This window comes from Metarhizium album, assembly GCF_000804445.1.
Source record: "Metarhizium album ARSEF 1941 chromosome Unknown scaffold_6, whole genome shotgun sequence".
NCBI lineage: Eukaryota > Fungi > Ascomycota > Sordariomycetes > Hypocreales > Clavicipitaceae > Metarhizium > Metarhizium album.
This window is the reverse complement of record NW_024467580.1, coordinates 258,379-276,724: the sequence shown is the minus strand read 5'-3', so window position 1 is coordinate 276,724 and position 18,346 is coordinate 258,379. Positions and strand designations below refer to the sequence as shown.

Below are 18,346 nucleotides of genomic sequence, written 5' to 3'. Positions count from 1 at the left end.
GGTGAGAGACAACTACGTATGTTTGTCTCAACTTGTTTCATGCCCAGGGCAGCAGGCAGGGCAGGGCAAGGCAAGGCAAGGCGAGGCAAGGCGAGGAATCTGCAGTCAACAACACACCTGCACACTGCACAGTCTGCACAGTGCACAGACACTCTCTGGCCTGCACCAGGCACCAGGCACCTGGCACCTGCTTGGCCAGGCTTGGCTTGGCTCGGCTTGGCTTGGCTCGACTCTCTGTGCTACGACAACCTGCAGACACGCCCGACTCCGTACCGAGTTCCTGGGTCCAGGACTTTTTCACATTTGCCATCTGCATGGAAACCATGGCCTGATATTTCCGGGAGGCTGCCCCTCTGCCCGGAACCAGCTGGGCCCGCCAAGCTGCCGCACTCAACAGACGTTTGCATCATGAGTGAAATCCATCCATGACCCGCGTATCCCAGTCGCCCATTAAGCACGCTGACCTTGTACACTGCACGGGTAAAAGCACTGCCGGGCAGAGAGAAGAGGTTGTGCCAAGAAATTCCTCCCTGTACACCGACGAAAAAAAAGACAATGCTCAGATATTCCTCGACACACTGGAAAGCAACGAGCCTAGATATTTTCCCTGCCAACCAAGCAGCCTGCCGGCTATGCTGACGTGACAAATCATTTCTACACCACCAGGCAAGACAATTGTCGAGCGCCTCTTCCCTTGCCCTCCCCTCCCACAACGAATCCAACCCTGATGAGGTTTATACCCATTGCAAAGACACCCCCTCCCCGTGCACATGCGTTGATATCAGCAACCACGGCTCGTCATTCCCACTCATGGTCGTCCACGCAAACCCTCCCCACGCAGCCTCGGCTGCGAACAGCAACGTCTTTATCGCAGGCGTCTTGCCTCACGTTCGGACTCGAGCAGGCAAAGGATGTCGTCCTCGCGTACTACACATCAGATTGAGTCAGTCATGGAACACACAATTTTCCACGTCAAATTTCCATCGTCAGTCGCCGGTCGGAACAAGACGACGCTGAGAAAGGGGAGAAATTCTGCATACCGGCACCCTTGACGTTTCGGATAATGGATCGAGTTTGGTCGTCCATGAATTCGACGCGCACCTGCGTGACACCACCGCGGGAGCCTGTCAACGTAAACTCGTTAGTCTTTCATTTCCACGGCCCACTACATCCTCATCTCGTCTCTGTTGGTCCATCGGAACAAGAGTCCCAGGTCAGCTCGGCTTGGGGCAAGCAAGAGCCGAGCTTCAATCCTTGTTTTCCAACGTCCTGTGGACTTGTCGAGGGAAAGGGCTTTGTTTTCGTACCAGTTCGGCCGAGGACTCGGGTCACCTTGACCAGCTTGACGGGGGCCTTGGAGGAATCCATTGTGAAATTTTGTGCCTGTTTTTTTCTTTTCTTCGTCGACGCGAGACGTTGTGGTGTTGACAGCGAAATTTGGCAAAAGATTTCCGTTGGGTCGTGGGGAAAAGTGGACGCAGTGACGGTGATTTTGTGCTGGCAGGCAAGGTTTTCGGCAGCCCGCTGTGGTCTGTGGTGGGCGGCCCGTGGGCCACTCCAACCGACAAAGTCACGTGGGGTGCTGAGAAACCCCAAAGCGCTGGGAGGGCCAAAGAAAAAGAAAAGGAGCGTGTGCCGGCCGGATGAACACGTTATCCGATGCTGTATAGAGCAGGTGTCAAGCGTTAGGGTAGGCAATGCATCCTGATGAAAACACGGTGGAAAGCAATTGCATCATGGTATGACGAGGCGGAATTTTCTGTACAAAGACCTGGCCAGAGTGTACCAGATGCTGTCTTTCCAGCCGTTACGGTCCTTTACAGCCTCCCCGTCTGGGATGGATGAGGACAACAGCGACGCACCACTCTCCATGTCCTCTACATACTGTCTGTTCTCATCGCTGCAGGGCTTGACACGGTCTGTCAACGGCCTTTGGCGAAGTAGATTGCGGGAATTGACACACATGCATCTCACGCTTGCACTGCTAATCTGGACTGCGTCGAAGTCGTCAAATGAGCATGGCGGTGGCAAGACCAGTGAATAGGCTCTCTTCTTGGCTGGATTACATGTATGAATTATTATAAAATGAGCTTGATGCCATCTCATCCACCAGCCCTGTCCACTATGCAGGGGCACAGAAACAGTACGTTGGTTGTGGTACAAACACCTGCCGCTTTGTCAAAGCAAAGTTGAAATCGAGGCAATATGCAGCCTGCGTGCAATAGAAAAGAGTTGAGATGTGGGACAGCAAACCAACCTGTCGCTACTGGTCTTCACGACAAAACAATGGTGCGTTGCTGGAGACCAATAATTGGTAAGTAACACACGCAAGTCACTTCCCCGACAAATAAAATGCACGAAAGAAAGGGCGCGTGGTGTATATCTTGGAGGATGGGGAATTCTCATAAAAATACATTGTCAGAGTAGTAAAAGCATGAATAAGGGGTATAATGTTCCACCGTGCCAGGACAAGTCATTAAAATAATTGTAATCGCGCTTTGGTAGAGTGCCTCTTGGCGTGTCACGACGACTCACCACCGTCGGCACCAGCCGTCCTGGGCCACGATGGCGGATCTACCACGGCGTAGTTCAAGCCGTCTAGCTCCCGCAATTCTTTGCACAGCACCTCGATGGCCAAGGTCCACCTGGCCGTATTTCGAATCTGCCGCGCGTCGAAGATGCTTTGAAATTGTCCCACTTCTTGTTCGTGCCTGTCAACCAGATCCTCTCTTGCCTTGCGATGCTCTTCGGCTAGCATCTCGATATCTGCTTCGTGCTTCTCGAGAAGATCCTCCATTCTTTTCCCCTGGCGGTCTCGCATCATGTTAATCTTGGATTGGTGCTGTCTTTCCATGTCGTCCCGCAAGTTGTACTGGTTGCCCAAATCTCGAAGGTTTTGCTCCGTTACGACTCTTGGTGGCAGAGCTGATCCGTTGGGTGTTTGCCCCAAGCCATCACAGTAGGCTTCCATGTGTTTTATCCGTACTCGGATGCTTTTCTCTGCTTGTTCCAACGATTGCCGCAACTCTAGTTCTTCAGCAATCTGACGGTCGTCGAGTTGAGTCGTTTCCTTGGAGTGTTTTAGGGACAACTGTTCCTCGGCCTCGGCTTGCTGGTTCGTCAGTGCCGTCTCCTCCGCAGTGTGTCTTGCTTTCATGGATTCCCCAGCAGAAATTCGGAATTTCAACATGCGCTGTTTCTCTTGTTCTTGCGATGCTCTCAATGCAATCATGCTGGGATGTGACGCCGATCGTTCTCGGCAGTCTTGTCGTTCAGCTTCTCGAGTCGCCTCGGCCTCAGCTGCTTGCGCTTGCTCTTCCTTTCGCCTCTTGGCCAGTCCCTCTTCTCCATTACAAATATTCGGACAGCCAACTGTGGTGTCCCAGACACCTCCACAAGCATGGCAGAACTGCGCCTTGCAAGCGCATGTCGTCGGGCCAGTACCATCTGAGAGTTCTACCAGCTTGCGGCACCTGTAGCATCGGCGCCAGCTGCTCTGTCCCCCAATCTTGAGTGCGTCCATGAGCTCCCAATCTGCGGGGCAGTGGGTGCCGATGGAATGGGCAGCTTGTTTACATGTAAAACAAACTTTCGTTTGGCACTTCAGGCAAGTAACCGCAGACGGCAACTTGGGGTCTATCTTTTTCAGGGGTGGTATGAACTCTCCACACAACGTATTGCAGCAAAAGATCCTTGATTCCGGTGGTGTGCTGTACTGATGAACTGCCTTCAAGAACGATTCCTGAACATTGTGATCGAGAGACTGTTGCAAAGCGTCAGCCGGTACCGGCTGTGTGCAACAGCTCGGAGGCATGTTCGTCTCATGGTTAATTGCCTGAATCACCAAGTCCTTGATGCAATTCGTGCACTGTGCATGGCCACATGGTAATAGTCTCAATCCGCTGGTCTTGCTGAAGGCTTCTTGACAGGCGAAACAGGATCTGGGTGGTGAAGACGACATTAGCATAATCAAGGTCATGACCGGCCTGAGAAGATAGGCCCCCATGTGGAGAGCTGGATCACGTACACCGGAGTGTCAAACAGTCGAGTTGGCTTTTTCCTGAGTCTCATCTTATTTCGAAACCCTGTAGTAACACCTGATATGCTTTTCCTCGTGCTAATGCTGAATATGCTTTGGCCAGAGCACTCGGTAGCAAGGCTCGGCTTCCGGGGTCTTAGCTCTTCGTGAACTGTGTCAATTTGAGAAATGTACTTGTCGTATGAGGCGAAATTCAAAGCCTTGCCGTGAGATTTGTTGATGCTGCTGTCGAAGGAAGAAAGTTTTGGACTCACTCCGCCATATATAGACGAGTGAGGCGTGAGATACGCGGTAGATGCTTCCGAGCTGGTTGAACACGTCTGTTCTCGTGAAGTCGACTCGGTTGAATCAGAGGCACTCGAAGTGACACGCTTTGCTTCTGCGACGGACGGCAAGGTGGCCATGATGCCGAGACCGTGAGCTTTCTTTAACAGCTCGCGATCATACAGGAGTTCCGACTTGCTGGCACGCAGGCGCAGGACCTCGGTGTAATATCGGGCGTCTTCCAGCTCAGGAATACGGGCGATAGCGTCCATGATGGATGTTTTCGCCGGTCTCACGTCCAGCTGCAGTACTGATGGGGGGCGACGAGATTGTATCTTTTTGTCGAACAATACAGCAGGGGCACCCAGATTATGTCTTCACGAGGCGCAGCACCTTCCCACGCGTGGAGTTGACCTGGGGCCCAGCACAATCAAATACATTTTCCTGACGCAAAGGAGGGCGTGAATTATTCAACCAACAACGTCGGGCCATCGAGTGTGAGATCCAAGTGAACTGCAAGTAGGGGGTGTGAGTGGAGGACGGGACATGGGCTGGACTGGATGGGCGGACCCAAGACAAGCGGCACAGATCCGCCTCTCGATAGGCGCCGTTCTCGACGTAATGGTTGGCGGCGCGAGATATGGGAGGGGAATGTCTAAGAGCGACGGCGACCTTGGCCTTGCCTAGGTTGACTGGATTGACTGCCAACCTGCCGAGGGCGGGCAGGGCAGCGCAAGCAGGGTCTCAGAAACAGGGACAGCTAGGGTCGGTCAAGTGGTGCTTTCGAAGGGACTGACCGGGCCGCTGGGGCGAGCAAATTCCTGATACATAAACTGTACCGCTGAGCCGTGTGGGAGAATACCAGACCCAGACAGAAGGGATGGGGATGTGAAGCCGAAGTGACGGCGTATTGTTTTGTATGGGCTCAGAGCACACAGCACTCACAGCACGGAGTACCGAGTACAGAGTACAGAGTACTCTCTCTGCCTGGGCTGGCCCGGGTACCCACGTACAAATTATTTTTATTTGGTCCAAGCAAGGGAGAAACTGCAGAATGAGTAAGAAAAAGGGTCTTGAACAGGGGCTATATCACTGTTCGTTGGCCCAGTCACAATACCTGTGGTATTTCGCCCTCCCGCCTGACGGCAGGCACTCTGCCAACAAAAATGAGAAATGTCGCCGCAACTTGCAAGAGGCACAGCGAGCAAAGGGCCGGATGGATCAAGAGATGCGGAGCTGTCAGGCCGTGTGAGGCTCGTCGGGATGGAGAGACAGAGGGAGGAGGCATGGGGAGGCTCGATTGAACAAGAGACAGCGGGTGTGGCGGCAACTTGACATTGAATGCTTGACATTGAACGCTTGACATTGACATGCATCTAGATCAACAGTTGTTGGGTTTGCAATTGACAAGGCGTGTTGTAATCACTACCTACGAAGTTGGTAATTAGTAACCTTTGACTCGCCCCGTGGATCTCACCGCACTACAAAGTTTAATCACGATCCCTGACCGGGGGTGACCACGGGGCAGGGGAACCTTGGTGGCGGCTGCCAACTGTCAACTTGTAGACCCTTGCTAGCTGGCAACTGAACTCCTTCTAACGGAAGGAGCAACGCAAAGAGTACGAATACTGGTATCTCTTCCTCCAAAACCATCGTCATCATCATCTACGGAGTACTGTTGTCTGATGTTCATTTTCACGTGTAACATTTGATCTCCTCAAATAGCATCTCATGCTACCTCGTAGAGTACAGAGGAAAGACACATCCATTACTTGGACTCTGCTGTACGTCGTTGCGTCGTCGTACTCGTCATACACAGTTTACAAAACTATGTTACGACGTTGCAAGGTTACGGGCCAACGGGAGAGGCTTGAACGAATCGCGCAGCGTCACTTTGGTGTGCAAAAACCGGCCTCCGCATCTTAGCAAGATGAGCTAACAAACAGTCTCTGATTACGGACCAGTCCAAACCGGGTCGGGAGTCTTGGTGGCATGGCATAGTATAGCCAGTGGCAAATTGAGGTGTGGAAGCCGGGAGGGAGGAGCAACAACTTCAATTCTCCGAGCCATGGATCGTCTCCTCACCTGGGTTCATCAGATAGCTACTTTCTCGGCAACCGGGCGACACCACCTCTTGGCACGTACGACACAATGCTGAGAAAAGAAGTCAGTGTGATTTTACCCAGGTGGCCACAAAGACCGGGAGTGCTGGATTCGGCAGGAACCTCAATCCGAAATTTTGAAGCCACTAGAGTTGAGGCCAACAGGTATTTGTCATGAATGCTTGCGGGACTCCTGCGCAGCCTCTGGCAATTGGCAATTGGCAGCACTTGATCCCCATCACTTGCTTGCTATTAACTTAGTAAGTTACAATACGACCATAGCCTCGCAGTTTCCGAGCATCCATCCCACCCCAGTTCAGTGGCCGTTCATCTTACGGAGCACGGGGTACGGAGTACGGGGAAACAACCATTTTGACGGTCGGCCAACAAATACTACGGAGTAAGATGAGTTAGCATTCAGAGTCCGGTGCACGTACAAATACAAAATACTAAAGGAGAGGTGAGCCTCGTGGCGGATGCTTGGATTCCAGTAACTATCTTCTCCAGTTCCTGTTTAACACCAACATGATCAACAGAGCGCAAGCCTCTTCAGTTTTAAGCCCAACATACCCCGTTCAGAAATCTTGTTGATCAAGTTACTGACGATTCAATGGACAATGATGTACTACTAGTACTACTTGGAAGTGGTTTAAAGCGGCCAAAGATGGGACAACCCGACCAGTGGATACAATGGGGAAAAAATGGTTCATCCCTGATCTCTCGCGACAACGATAAAAACCAGTAATGATTGAAACGGTTTACGGTGAGCGGGGGAAACGGCCGCCGCAGTACTTTACTCTGCACGATTTGTCAAACGCGATGGGTGATTAATTGATCGGTTCGCTGCTACTCCGTACTTTCACCCGTTATTCCCGCGTACCTGTTCCGATTTCTAAGCCGAAACCTTGCCGCGAAGCGGTGACGGACGGTGATTTCTATCCGCCGAAATGCAGTCCATTCGTCATCACATCCGGGTATTACGGCCCAGCGAGACGAACCCACAGCAACTAAGTGACGTTTCGGCTAGTTCAGAAGAAAACAAGGGCAAAAGCAGGGCAGGACAGGAGAGGACACTTCGTGCCACACCAGAACAGAGCATTTCCAGCTTCTATCCTTGTGCCAATGCACTTGGCCAATCAAGAGCGCTGGATCAATACAAGAAGCGGATTACTCTGGCCAGCCAGGTCAAGCCGACTGTCAGGGTAGATGCATTCCGTTGTCGCCCCGTCTTGATCCGAAGAATTGGCCCTGGCGGCATCAACCCGCACACTCCGCACGGAGGGAGTACTACATTTAATCGATCTCGGCACCAGCACTGCCAGCATTCCTGTAGCTGGCACCACCTTGATCTCAAGCTCGCATCTCGCGCCCTGAGTCTGACTGATAAATGCCTGTGAAACAGCGGCCAGAGTCGGTCACGAGCTTCATTCACCAAGGAGGGCCTCAGTCAATGGCACTCGTTTCCGCTCCGCCCACTGTGAGCGGTGTGCGCAGTGAACACGACTCAAAGTCTGAGAAGAATGTGAGACTTGGTTCCTTATTAATCGCACACCAAAGGGGTCGTGAAACAAGAACAGAAAAAGGACAAAGGCTGAGTTCTCTCAGTCGTCTACAACTCGAGTGGTTGAACTGAAGCTTGGCCCGGTTTACGCTTCAACCACGACTAGAGCAAACATTTGCCTCGTCAATCGTGAAAAGAATTTCGCCTGTTGTTGCAGGCCTGCTCGGTCCGGAACAGTTGGCGGATTACAATCTCAATGGGTCTGACGGGTTCCCTTCAGCCAGGCAGGCATCTCGGCCCATGATGCATGTTCATTTTAGTGGGCTCAGCACAATGTATGTAGCTTGACGAAAGAAACAAGACAGTACTTGAGTGTGGAACATAGTCACGCCTTACTTCATCAAGCCCGTGATCATCGTCTCCGCCTCGCACGAAGAAGATCGGTAGGGCATTTGCTGTCGGACGGACATGCCCAGGTGCCTATGGCCGAAGACTAGCCTCGGAGTCTGGCCGTCCCGAGGTTTGCCTGTTTATTATTTGCTTTTCTTCGAAATGTGGGACAATCGATGGCGCCGACTAGCCCGCGTCAGATCTCAGCAGTGAATGGGAACGCGATGGTGGCTTGGGCGGGCGCGGAAAACAACATGTCCGTCCGCGAGGGTCACAGTGACTGAGTGAGCGAGTGAGTGTCAAGTGAGGTGAGGGATGCGTGTAGTATGTACGACGTCGGGTTCGTCGGGTTTGGACTACATACGTCCCGGATAGTGGCTGGTAGGTAATAAGGGGACGTTTCCCATCTTTCGGTTGCTGTTTCAAGTCGGAGCCGTGCGGCGTCTCCGGTGATGAAGCTATGGGCCAAGGCTGACGCAAGTTGTCGACAGCCAACAGCCCCTCTGATTCGTCAGAGGTTCCTCGTGGAGATTCCGATACATGTACGTACTCCGTACCGACCGAGTACGTATGTACATGGCAATCGTCAAGCTCTCGTCTGAACTGCGCCGCCAGAACCGATCAGTCAGGATAGCCACGCTCTTGAGCCCAAAAGGAACGCCGTGCAAATAAAATAGTTTTTCGGCGGTCACTGGCAGGCTGGTGAGGAGGCACCGGTTAGTGTCCACGCACTGCTCTTGCCGCCACGCGCGACCGCCGACTGTAGCATGTCGAGAGTCAAAGTCAAGTGCTCAACATCAGAATGTACCAAAAACAAAATAACAATCCGGCAGCGTCAACCATCTTCCGACTACTCCTCACCTACGCTACCCGCCTCCCTCTCCGCCCTCCAACCGAGACCGAGGTCAAACATCAGCATCTCTATCCTCAAGATTGATCTTTTCATGCCGCCGCCACCTCCAGACACATAGAAGCACTTCAGAGCAGCGTGATGAGAAGGTCGTCACGACACTGTCAACCGTCAAAGTCCAGAAGCATGTCGTAGGCCGACCACCCTGAGCCGGGCTCACTGCGCGCGATTATTCAGGCACACAATCGAGAGAGCATCCTTGTCAGATGCATTGGTTGGACTTCACGTCACCTAAGAATCTTGAATGTTCAGTTCGTACGTGGAGAAGAGAGGCTCGCTCAGGCGCGAAGCGCGTGGCAGACGGCCTGGGGCGAGGAGCTGGTGGGCTTCATGGAGACTGGTATTCCAGTCGTGCAAAAAGATGCCGTCGAAGAGCTTCTGGAGTTGCTCGATTTCTCTTGTTCAACGTCGGTCAACTCCGTCCGCTCCGCGGTTGCTTGAATACGTGCTCTTGCACGCTAACTGCCATGCCATAGAAACAACTACCTTATCCTGCACTTTGACGGAAGAGAAGTTGACCTTCTATATACCGACGGAGTTTTTGACAACGACCTGGGGAGCTCTTGCATTGCTTACATCAACTTCGATACCATACGCGCTCTGCGAAGGAAATACATCTGGTGGCCCCATCGATCGCCATCCAACGCCATCATGGAAGGCATTCGAAGAAAGAAACAGCGTCAAATCACGCCCTCAGTCTCAGTTGAGGATCCATTTATACTATGTGTTTTGATCGCACTAGCCCAAAGACAAGCCGAGAGAGGCCATCATCACAGCAACGACGATGGGGCATGCTTGCGTGTATCTTTGGTCGCCCTTCCACGACGGCCGGCAAGTCACCTCTACTTTTACACGGCTCGCTTTCCATTCAACTTTCTTTACAAGTTCATCGACCCCTCGTTGTTCTTCGACTGCCCTCCTGTTTCGATTTCGTACCTGGCAATGCCTCTGGGACAACCTGCCGAATTTCTCCGTCATTTGAACGGCGTGCTCCTTGAGTCGGGTGTATTGGATGAGGATTCCGATTCGAGAGAGCAACGTAGCCAGACACGTGGAAAGCTCAAATGACCTGGTGAGCACAAATCGTTCCAGCGCAGAGATGACACTGCCCCTCTATGCAGGAAAGGTAATTGAGTGTCAGTTCATCACGACTTTGGCTGTACTCGTCTGGCTTGTTGCGCCATCTACAATAAAGGAACATTTGGGCTTGTAAACAATCTCATCCCAAACTTGAAAGAGCTACCCCTTGTCTCTGGATATACTGACAATACAGAGCTTGGGTATAGGCACATGTCTCTTGATTGTATTTCTCTACTCTCCGAATCGAATCGACGAGCGTTGCGAGTCGCTCGAAACGAGCCCGCTTCGTTCAGGGCTTTGGAGGTGACCTGGTTAGACATGGACAAGCCAACTTGGAAGGTAGAGCTCTTGGCAGGTGAAGATTTGAATGGTTTTCTTTTCTTTTTTCTCGGTGACATTATTCGAATACTCCGTCATGACATTATTTTGCCCCGGACAGCGCGGGTGGATGTTGCCATCCTCAAAAGCGTGTGAGTCGGCTCTTGCAAGCCCTCTGGAGAAGCTCAGTCACTGACTTGTTTCGGCAGTTGTACTTGGAACAATAGCAATAGTAATCACATTCATTATCAGTTAACCCTTTGAGCTTTGTCTGGTGATTTCTCGCGGTGGAAAGGTTGAGTGCCACGTGGTCTTTACGCTGTTGAATGGGCACATGCATACTGCATACCTCACTAGGTAGGTATTTGTGCCAGTACCATTGAGGACAAAAAGGGCCACATTTGCATTGGATGGTCGCTGCGTCTTTGTCAGGCCACGGAGACGCTGACCATCCATGCTCTGGCGTTCCCGTTCATGTGTTCGAGTTGATGGCTACACGCAAGCAAGCACGTAATCGTCGTGGTTGGTTCGGATTACGGAGTTACGTACGGAGTAGTACGTACTTGGCTTCTAAAGTCCAGCCCCACTTTCGCCCCGCCGCCCATCGCCCATCGCCCATCGCCCATTCCCGTCTCCCGTCTCGGCAAGCTCACTTCATTCTTCAATCCATCATCATCCAACTTCCCAACGCAGCCGCTGTTCCCTGAAAGACACCGGCCTACTACAAATTGCGACCTTGAAACCAACAACATAGAAAAACGCATGCGGCGGGCTGCACCGCTCTCGGCTTCAATCAGCGCCAACATGGCTGGCCTGATCGACCCGACCGTCGCGGGCAAGTATCCCGTCATTCTCGGAGACGGGCTGCTTGGGAAGACGTCCAACGACATCTTTACCGGCATCCGATGTGCGACCCCCCTCCTCCCCTCCTCCCCCAATAAACGACAGCCGTGCCTTGTGCGTGCCAACACTCATGTCTCCCGTCCAGATAACCACAAACCTGCCCTGTCCTCGGATGATGCTCCCAGCAGTGCCCGCCTGAAGCCTTCGGTCCCCGGCAAAACAGACTCGTACGATTTGTCATTCACCGACGACGACGGCGCGTATGCCTACGCCGGCTCGAGAAACACCACCGGCAGCCAATATGTCCTCCACTTCGACGCCGAGCGCAAGGCCTTCATCCTCGACAGGATCGACTCCACGTTCAACATGAACGTCACACGGCTCCCGGGCAACTCTGACTCGGCCCGCCTAAGCCGACAGTATCCTCACCTCGAAAACAAGCGCGGGCCAGAAACACAGCCCAAGCGAGGCGCTGCCAAAAAGACCCCTGCGCCCAAGGTCTCGTCATCGGCAACCTCGGCCGCGAAGCCGCAGCCCAAGGAGCCCAAGGAGCCCAAGCGCAAGCCCGAGAAGAAGCAACAGGCCAAGGAGGCGGCGCTCTCTTTCCCCGAGCCGGAAAAGGAGAAACCCAAGCCGAAACGCAACTCCTTTGACGAGGAGGAGGACGAGGACGAAGACGACGACGGCGGCTTGCTGATTGAGTACCCTGGCGCGGATACCGCGGCTGCGGCTAGACAGACCGACTTCTCCCCGGCGTTCCCGCCTCTGAGGCCCTTTGACGATTTCATGAACCAGCGAGACTCTGACGCCGACGACGCGGATGGGGAGAGCGACGACGAGCCAGACATGGACTTTAAGCTACCCAGTCCGGTGAACCACCACCGACAGGGACCGGGGCCGGAACCGACGGACGAGGACGCCAGGGAGGAAGAGCACGACGAGGGCGACGTCGACGTCGCCCACGATCTAGAGGGTGACTTGGAGAAAGAGATGGAGGAGGCCTTTGAGGGTCTGGCCAACAGCCAGGAGGACACGCCCGTGGCAGGCGACGAGAGCGAGATCAGCGAAGAGGATTAACGGAGACGCTCGAAAGGAAGGGGCTGCTTGGTTGGTGGCGTTTTGGATTGAGAAAAAGGAATAGGTGGACATGGACTCTGGTTTCGAACTTGCCCCTGGGACTAGACGGCGTTGGAGGGGGCAGGGATACGGGTGCGCGATTCACCAAGATGGCTGGCGGCCTTTGCTACTCATTGTACCAAGACGAATAAACCTGTACAGCTTGCGCTCTCTCCCCCGTGCCATTGATCGTCGACTCATCCGAGGCGCCTCCGGCGTCGCCGTTGTCTTTGCTCCCGTCGCGCGGCGCCATCTCGCGTTGGGGGGGTACCGTCGACGCGGGGGCATCACGACTGGCGGGCAGGCGGCGTCTGGTGGATTTCCCCGATTTCGCGATGCATACACTGCATCATTATACGAGTTTACCACCACGCGTCTGGTATTAGTATGGCTATAGCGCCTCCCACCTTGCTATCCAGCCGATATTCTCGCCGGCGTTTCGTACTATACACAGTCGTCCCTCTTTGCTGTTTGCCTTGACGCCGGGAATGACCTTGTCGACGGCTACGCTGCCAATGGCTGCGGCTTTGCCGTCGCGAAGACAGTATGAGCCGGATGTCACGAAGCCGATGAGGTCCGTGGCATCTGGAACCAGTGGATGGCCGCCCACGTCCACCTGGTTCGGTGGAGGGGGCGGGTAGGCGGCGGGCGGTGCTGTGAGTTCCTGGGCGAGGAGCCGTCTGCGGGACTCCATGTCCGTGGGCTTGCCGGTGCCGCGAGACCGTGTAGACGAGGAGCTACGTGCTGGCGGCACCTGGGAGAGCCACTGGGCGCGAAGGTCGTGCGGTAGTCTGGAGTCGTTGCCCCGTGGTGGCGGAATCGTGGCTGGGACTTGGGCGTTTGAAGGCGTCGGCGTTGGAGTTGGTGGCGTGGGGAGTCTGTAGATTCTGGCGCATGTGGTTGCTGCCCCGCGTGAGAGGAGCGTGATGCGGACGTTCACGACGGCGTGTGGTGCGAGGGTCGGCGGGGAGTCTACCGACGATGATGCCCTGAGAAAATCTGCGCCCGAGATTGAGTTGAGTAGCATCAGCGATGGGGGATGCGGCCTTGTGTCGGGCGTAGAAGCTTGCTGGTCCACCACGTCCATGGCATCGTCGTCGTCGCATCCGTCTGCTTGCACAAGCTCAGGTTCGTTGGTGGTGATGGTTGTCCTTGGAGGCGCAGGCAGATCAAAAAGTAGCTCATAGTCGCAAGCCAAACCGTCACCGATTTCGCCTTTCCTGCCGGCCCCCAGGTCCAGCGTCGCCCATTGGGTTCTCTTGCTCTTGGGCCGCCTGTCGTATGCTCGCTGCCGCTTCTGACGCTCCTCCAATTCCCACTTGGCACCGGAATCGGTGCCCACGTGGTCCGTCGGGAACCACGGCAGCCCTCGTTCAAACGCGACCTGCATCGTCTCGTTTAATCCACCAAATCGAGGGTTCATACCAGATATGAGAGGACAGTGGACAATGCTGAACCACAATGGCAGGACGCATCTCCACGGCATGAGCAGCACCCACGTACCCTGGGCCTGTGTGCTTGTAGGTGAGCGGGAGGAAATCAGAATGATGGGAATAGGGGGGTCTATTTGCGCAGGTTTCAAGAACGACCCAGGGCTTATTGCACTCCGCCTCCTGTTGATGGTCTTTTGTGTTGGCAAGCATTTGGCCTGGAAGCGGCTGGTTCTGTCAAACAGCCCATAAGGTTCGAGCTGCTCTTCTGCTGGCCACTGTGCCAATACCTCCAGCAGCTTGTTCTCAGCTTCGGCATCGCACGAAGGTTCCATTTTTCGAGGCGGGTGTCTTAGACGGGGGTCCTGTACTGGGAATCCAAGAACCGAGTTTGCTGGTAATGAGGCGGGATTACTTAAACCTTTCAGAGACCCGAAGAGACTGGCGTGCCTGTTCTTGGGCTTTTCCTCAGTTGCGTAGGGTGTGAGGGTGCTCAAAAGGGTTTCCGTAGACGCAGGGCCGGTAAGTTCGATGCTGCCGATCTCGAACCTCAAATCTTCGACAAAAACACCCGAACCCTTCATCTTGGACAGGCGCACTAGCTCGGCAAAAACTTCGAGAAATGCTGCTGGATGTACTCTTATAAAGAGCTGCCGCTTACCGCGGCTTGTAGTCGGCGCATTTTGTGAAGCCGTCGGCTCTGGATTCCATATAATCGTAGCTGGACACATGCTTCTTTTCAGGCCACCATCCTGTTGCCGGGAAAGGTAGCCCGACCATGCTCTGGACCCCATCCTCCACCTGGTGCCTTTGTCGTTCCAACACGACTCCTGGATGACCCCAATGTTCTTGAGAGTCTTTTCTATCCCGTTGTGGCTTCCATAAACGCCAATTGTGCTCATGTAACTCATATCCCAAACCATGGTTCCCCTCTCGCCTTGAGCACGGTGAGTCGGCCGATAAACTTTCTCGGTTGGCGTCAGGGGGATCGCAAAGCGCCACAGGGGGTTCTTTGGATCAGTCATGTGTGCTCTTTTCGCGTGCCACTTGTGAGTCGGTAGCCAGGTTTTATTGATCTGCCTCTTTCGAAACCTGGCCGGCGGTCTGGGAGGGTCGTTGAGCTGGTTTCTTCGAATCTTGGGTTTGAGTTGCCGTCTGGCTAACCGCTCGGCTTCAGTGGCAAGTGACTTGCCTTGGGCCCGAGCCGACTTCTCCTTTTCCAGCAACCTTTTGCGCTTCCGCGCAGCCAGAATACCTAGGCGTTTTGCTGTTTCTGCTCGTATTCTCGCCCTCGTTGTTTTCGGCTTTCGCCTTCTGGATTCAACTAATGGGGTGCCGTCCTCCTCCATCTCTTTCCTGGCTTTTGCTCGCTGCCTTCGAGGCACTCGTTTCGGGTTATGACTTGCTGTCCGACGCCGCAACCCCCGTGGGACCTGCTGGAATGCACGGGTCGAACTCACAGCTTGAGAAGTGGCCATGCTCTGCTCGTGAGACCGAATTTCGAATTCGTGTGCGGCAACGAAGGCCTGAAGATCGAGTTCGCCGTCTTTCAATGCGGCATCTGCTGGCTGGGCCGGGATATGTCGCGCCGAGTGCAGTTTGGCTCTCTTTTGGCTTCGACGAGGTGCATCACTGCGAGCACTTGGCGCGCCATCAGCAGGGCCTGACATGGTATTACGTTTCCTGGTGTCGGATGCAGATGGCCCGCGGGATCCTCGCATGGGACCCATGGCGATTGGGCTACAATGGCCAAGCTGGGCAGGGGCAGATGCTGTTCATGCGTGATGTATCGTATGTTGGTGGTGGTTGGTGTTGAATGACTGATACGTGACTTTGGCTTGGAAATTTGACGCGGGCCCGCAGCAGCAGCTTTATCGATAACGGATGATGCGCCGTCACACCCAACGACTAGGTTAGGTTAGGTTGCCTTGGTCCTCAGAGTCTGTCTTCACGTCTGCGGAGTGCTCGTTACCTCGTGTTGGTACGGAGCAAGTAAAATGGTATGACTCGCAGAGGGCCTCAGACTCTCTCTGGTTTCTTGACAACCATGGCGAGGTGCTTAGATTACTAAGCAGCCTGTGCACGCCGGTGCGTACTTCCCAAGTCGGAAGGAGGTCGAGGTCGAGGCTGCTGTACAGAGAAGCGGGAGGCCTGTGATGCTGCCCATCAGGTCCAGGGGACCGGAGGGCCAAATGCTGTCAAACTGATTTTCCCCCGTCACCTCTGACATTTTTATCCTTCTTCCACTCTCCAGGCCCGCCCACCTAATAACAACTCTCCTGCTTTGTTTGGCTGGGCCCTGGACCCAAAAGTGCGCCCGCCGGCAGCGTCGGCACGGCACGTGTTCCGTGCTCCTCTCTCTCGAGGCGGCGGCGGCAGCCTCCAGTTTCACCTTTTGCTGGCACCGGGCTCCACGTCCGTCCAAGTCTCGAGAGTCAAAGAGTCACCACCCGCAAGCGCACCCGCACGCACATAGCCCAGTCTGAGTGGCTGGTCGACACTTGCCGTCATGGCCTCTCTCAGTAAGCCCTGCTTCCAACGCCCCCGTGTGCTGGTCGTTTGGCACCGAGCCATTCTCGTCTCATCTCGTCTCATCTCTCATCTCGTCTCGTCTCATCTCATCCCATCTCATACAATGAACGCCCGGTGCAAGCTCCTTGGCTTGTTGTGTGACGCGCCCTCTTCAAGTGAACTTGTCTTCAAGTGAGCTTGGTCAATTGGACCAAAACCCGCTCATCACCACTCAGTCAATGACTGAGCGCTTGCCTTTTGATGCGTTGCTGCATCGGTCCTCACCTCCGACCGCATCGCTAACATGAAGTTCATGTCCACAGTCGGCAAGGCTCGCAGGGTGAGTGCCGTCTCCCGACTTCCAACTCCCTGGCTAAGAAGGCCTCTCACGCCGGCGGCAATCGATGTCGCTCTTGCTAACCATGTCTCGAGCCGAAATTCGAATTACACCTCAAGGTCCGACCCATGGCCGTTCCTAACCCATCTCTCAGCGGCGGCATCTAATGTGTCCTCGACAGGTCTACGATTTGAACAACATCCCCCTCGTGTCTGGCAGCTCATACATCAAATGGCATCTTGCCCACTCAATGCACGCCGAGCACCGCGGCCGCACCTGCAAATGCCCCATTTCTAACCACAAAGTCGATTACAGCTACAGCAAACTCATCACCGGAGTCCGAATCTCCATGGATAAGAACAACAACCTCACTGAATGCCCCTTGGAGTTGGAGGTCCTGCAAGAATTTGCTGTCGCTGAAAAGATTACTCTCGGATATGTCAAGCTCAACCTGGCCGAGTATGTGGAAGAGAGTGAATCCATCAGCCGCGAGGTTGGCTCACCGCCTCGAAAACGTAGCAGCACCGGCGTCACTCCAACCCCCGCCGACGGCGAAGCCTTGCCTGAAAGTCGCCTCGTTGAGGAGGGCGTTGTGAGGAGATATCTCATGTCAGACAGCAAAATCAACAGTACGCTCAAGATTGGTATCCTCATGGTACAAGTGGATGGAGAGCGCAGCTTTGTTGCACCACCACTGAAAACCGCCCCTGTGTTTGGCGGCATAGCGGGATTAGTCGCACCCGAGGTCGAAGATGACACTTCACGTACGTTGCACGCCCGGTCGCCCGCCGTCATGTAACTGTGCTCATGGCGCCGTCTGTCCTGCTGCTAACCCGGCTTCAGAAATCCCCAACATTTCCAAGCCAAGAGATGCCGCCGAAGTCCATGATCTCTACCGCAGAACTCTTGTAGCTTCTTGGTCCCGGCAGCCTAACGAGCTACCGGCTGACGAGTGCATCGAGGACATTTTCTCCGGCGGCAACGGCTGGGGGACCAACAAGGAGTCGCACGATAGTAACAACAGCGACGAAGGCGAAGCGGAGCCCGCCGGCGGCACCCTTCGACCCAGTGACTTCCGCCGATACGCCAGCCACCAGAACAACGGCCAGGTACGAAGTCGCAGTCGCCACAGTCATACTAAGAGTACGTCGAGTGACAGGAGCGTGTCCACGGTCACCGGAGGGGCCGGTGGCAGCAGAGGCCACAGGCGCGAAGGTCGGTTCAACAACGAGGACAGTAGGGATGCCCGTGATGACGACCTCGGCAGCAGCATGGGTGGTAGCATGGGCAGTCTTGCACCAACGCTGGGTGGCAGTAGTGACGGGGGAAGGGTTGACCCTGGTATGGGGAGGGCCAAGGAGGTGGACGAGTTCGAGGTGAGGGAGGACCTGGTAGCTTGGAACTTGCCGGGCGGCGTGGAAGCTTGACCTCGGCACTCGAACAAGATGGCCTTTATATATCCTCGTATCCTGTGGCGGGTTGTAGCGAGGATTTAACAAAGCAGC

At 54.5% G+C, this 18,346-nt stretch overlaps 5 protein-coding genes across 5 annotated transcripts; 2 read left to right on the top strand and 3 right to left on the bottom strand.

Moving 5' to 3' along the window:
• Positions 1-865: 865 nt before the first annotated feature.
• MAM_03215 (Ribosomal protein S28e) lies at positions 866-1,368 on the bottom strand (the record flags this gene model as incomplete). Its single annotated transcript, XM_040822014.1, has 3 exons — positions 866-927; positions 1,041-1,124; positions 1,308-1,368. The coding sequence occupies 3 exons, from the start codon at positions 1,366-1,368 to the stop codon at positions 866-868; spliced, it is 207 nt and encodes a 68-aa protein (XP_040679819.1).
• A 1,153-nt stretch (positions 1,369-2,521) lies between these two features.
• Positions 2,522-4,575, bottom strand: MAM_03214 (IBR domain-containing protein; the record flags this gene model as incomplete). Its single annotated transcript, XM_040822013.1, has 3 exons — positions 2,522-3,763; positions 3,845-3,941; positions 4,028-4,575. 3 exons carry the CDS (start codon positions 4,573-4,575, stop codon positions 2,522-2,524), a joined length of 1,887 nt encoding a protein of 628 aa, XP_040679818.1.
• Positions 4,576-11,408: 6,833 nt separating this feature from the next.
• On the top strand, positions 11,409-12,524 carry MAM_03213 (Transcription elognation factor Eaf; the record flags this gene model as incomplete). The annotated part of the gene is made up of 1 exon (XM_040822012.1): positions 11,409-12,524. The coding sequence occupies one exon, from the start codon at positions 11,409-11,411 to the stop codon at positions 12,522-12,524; it is 1,116 nt and encodes a 371-aa protein (XP_040679817.1).
• A 430-nt stretch (positions 12,525-12,954) lies between these two features.
• Positions 12,955-15,723, bottom strand: MAM_03212 (Ribonuclease P/MRP, subunit POP1; the record flags this gene model as incomplete). The annotated part of the gene is made up of 1 exon (XM_040822011.1): positions 12,955-15,723. The coding sequence occupies one exon, from the start codon at positions 15,721-15,723 to the stop codon at positions 12,955-12,957; it is 2,769 nt and encodes a 922-aa protein (XP_040679816.1).
• A 1,085-nt stretch (positions 15,724-16,808) lies between these two features.
• Positions 16,809-18,268, top strand: MAM_03211 (estrogen-responsive protein Fam102A/B; the record flags this gene model as incomplete). Its single annotated transcript, XM_040822010.1, has 3 exons — positions 16,809-16,844; positions 17,023-17,605; positions 17,685-18,268. The coding sequence occupies 3 exons, from the start codon at positions 16,809-16,811 to the stop codon at positions 18,266-18,268; spliced, it is 1,203 nt and encodes a 400-aa protein (XP_040679815.1).
• Positions 18,269-18,346: the final 78 nt, after the last annotated feature.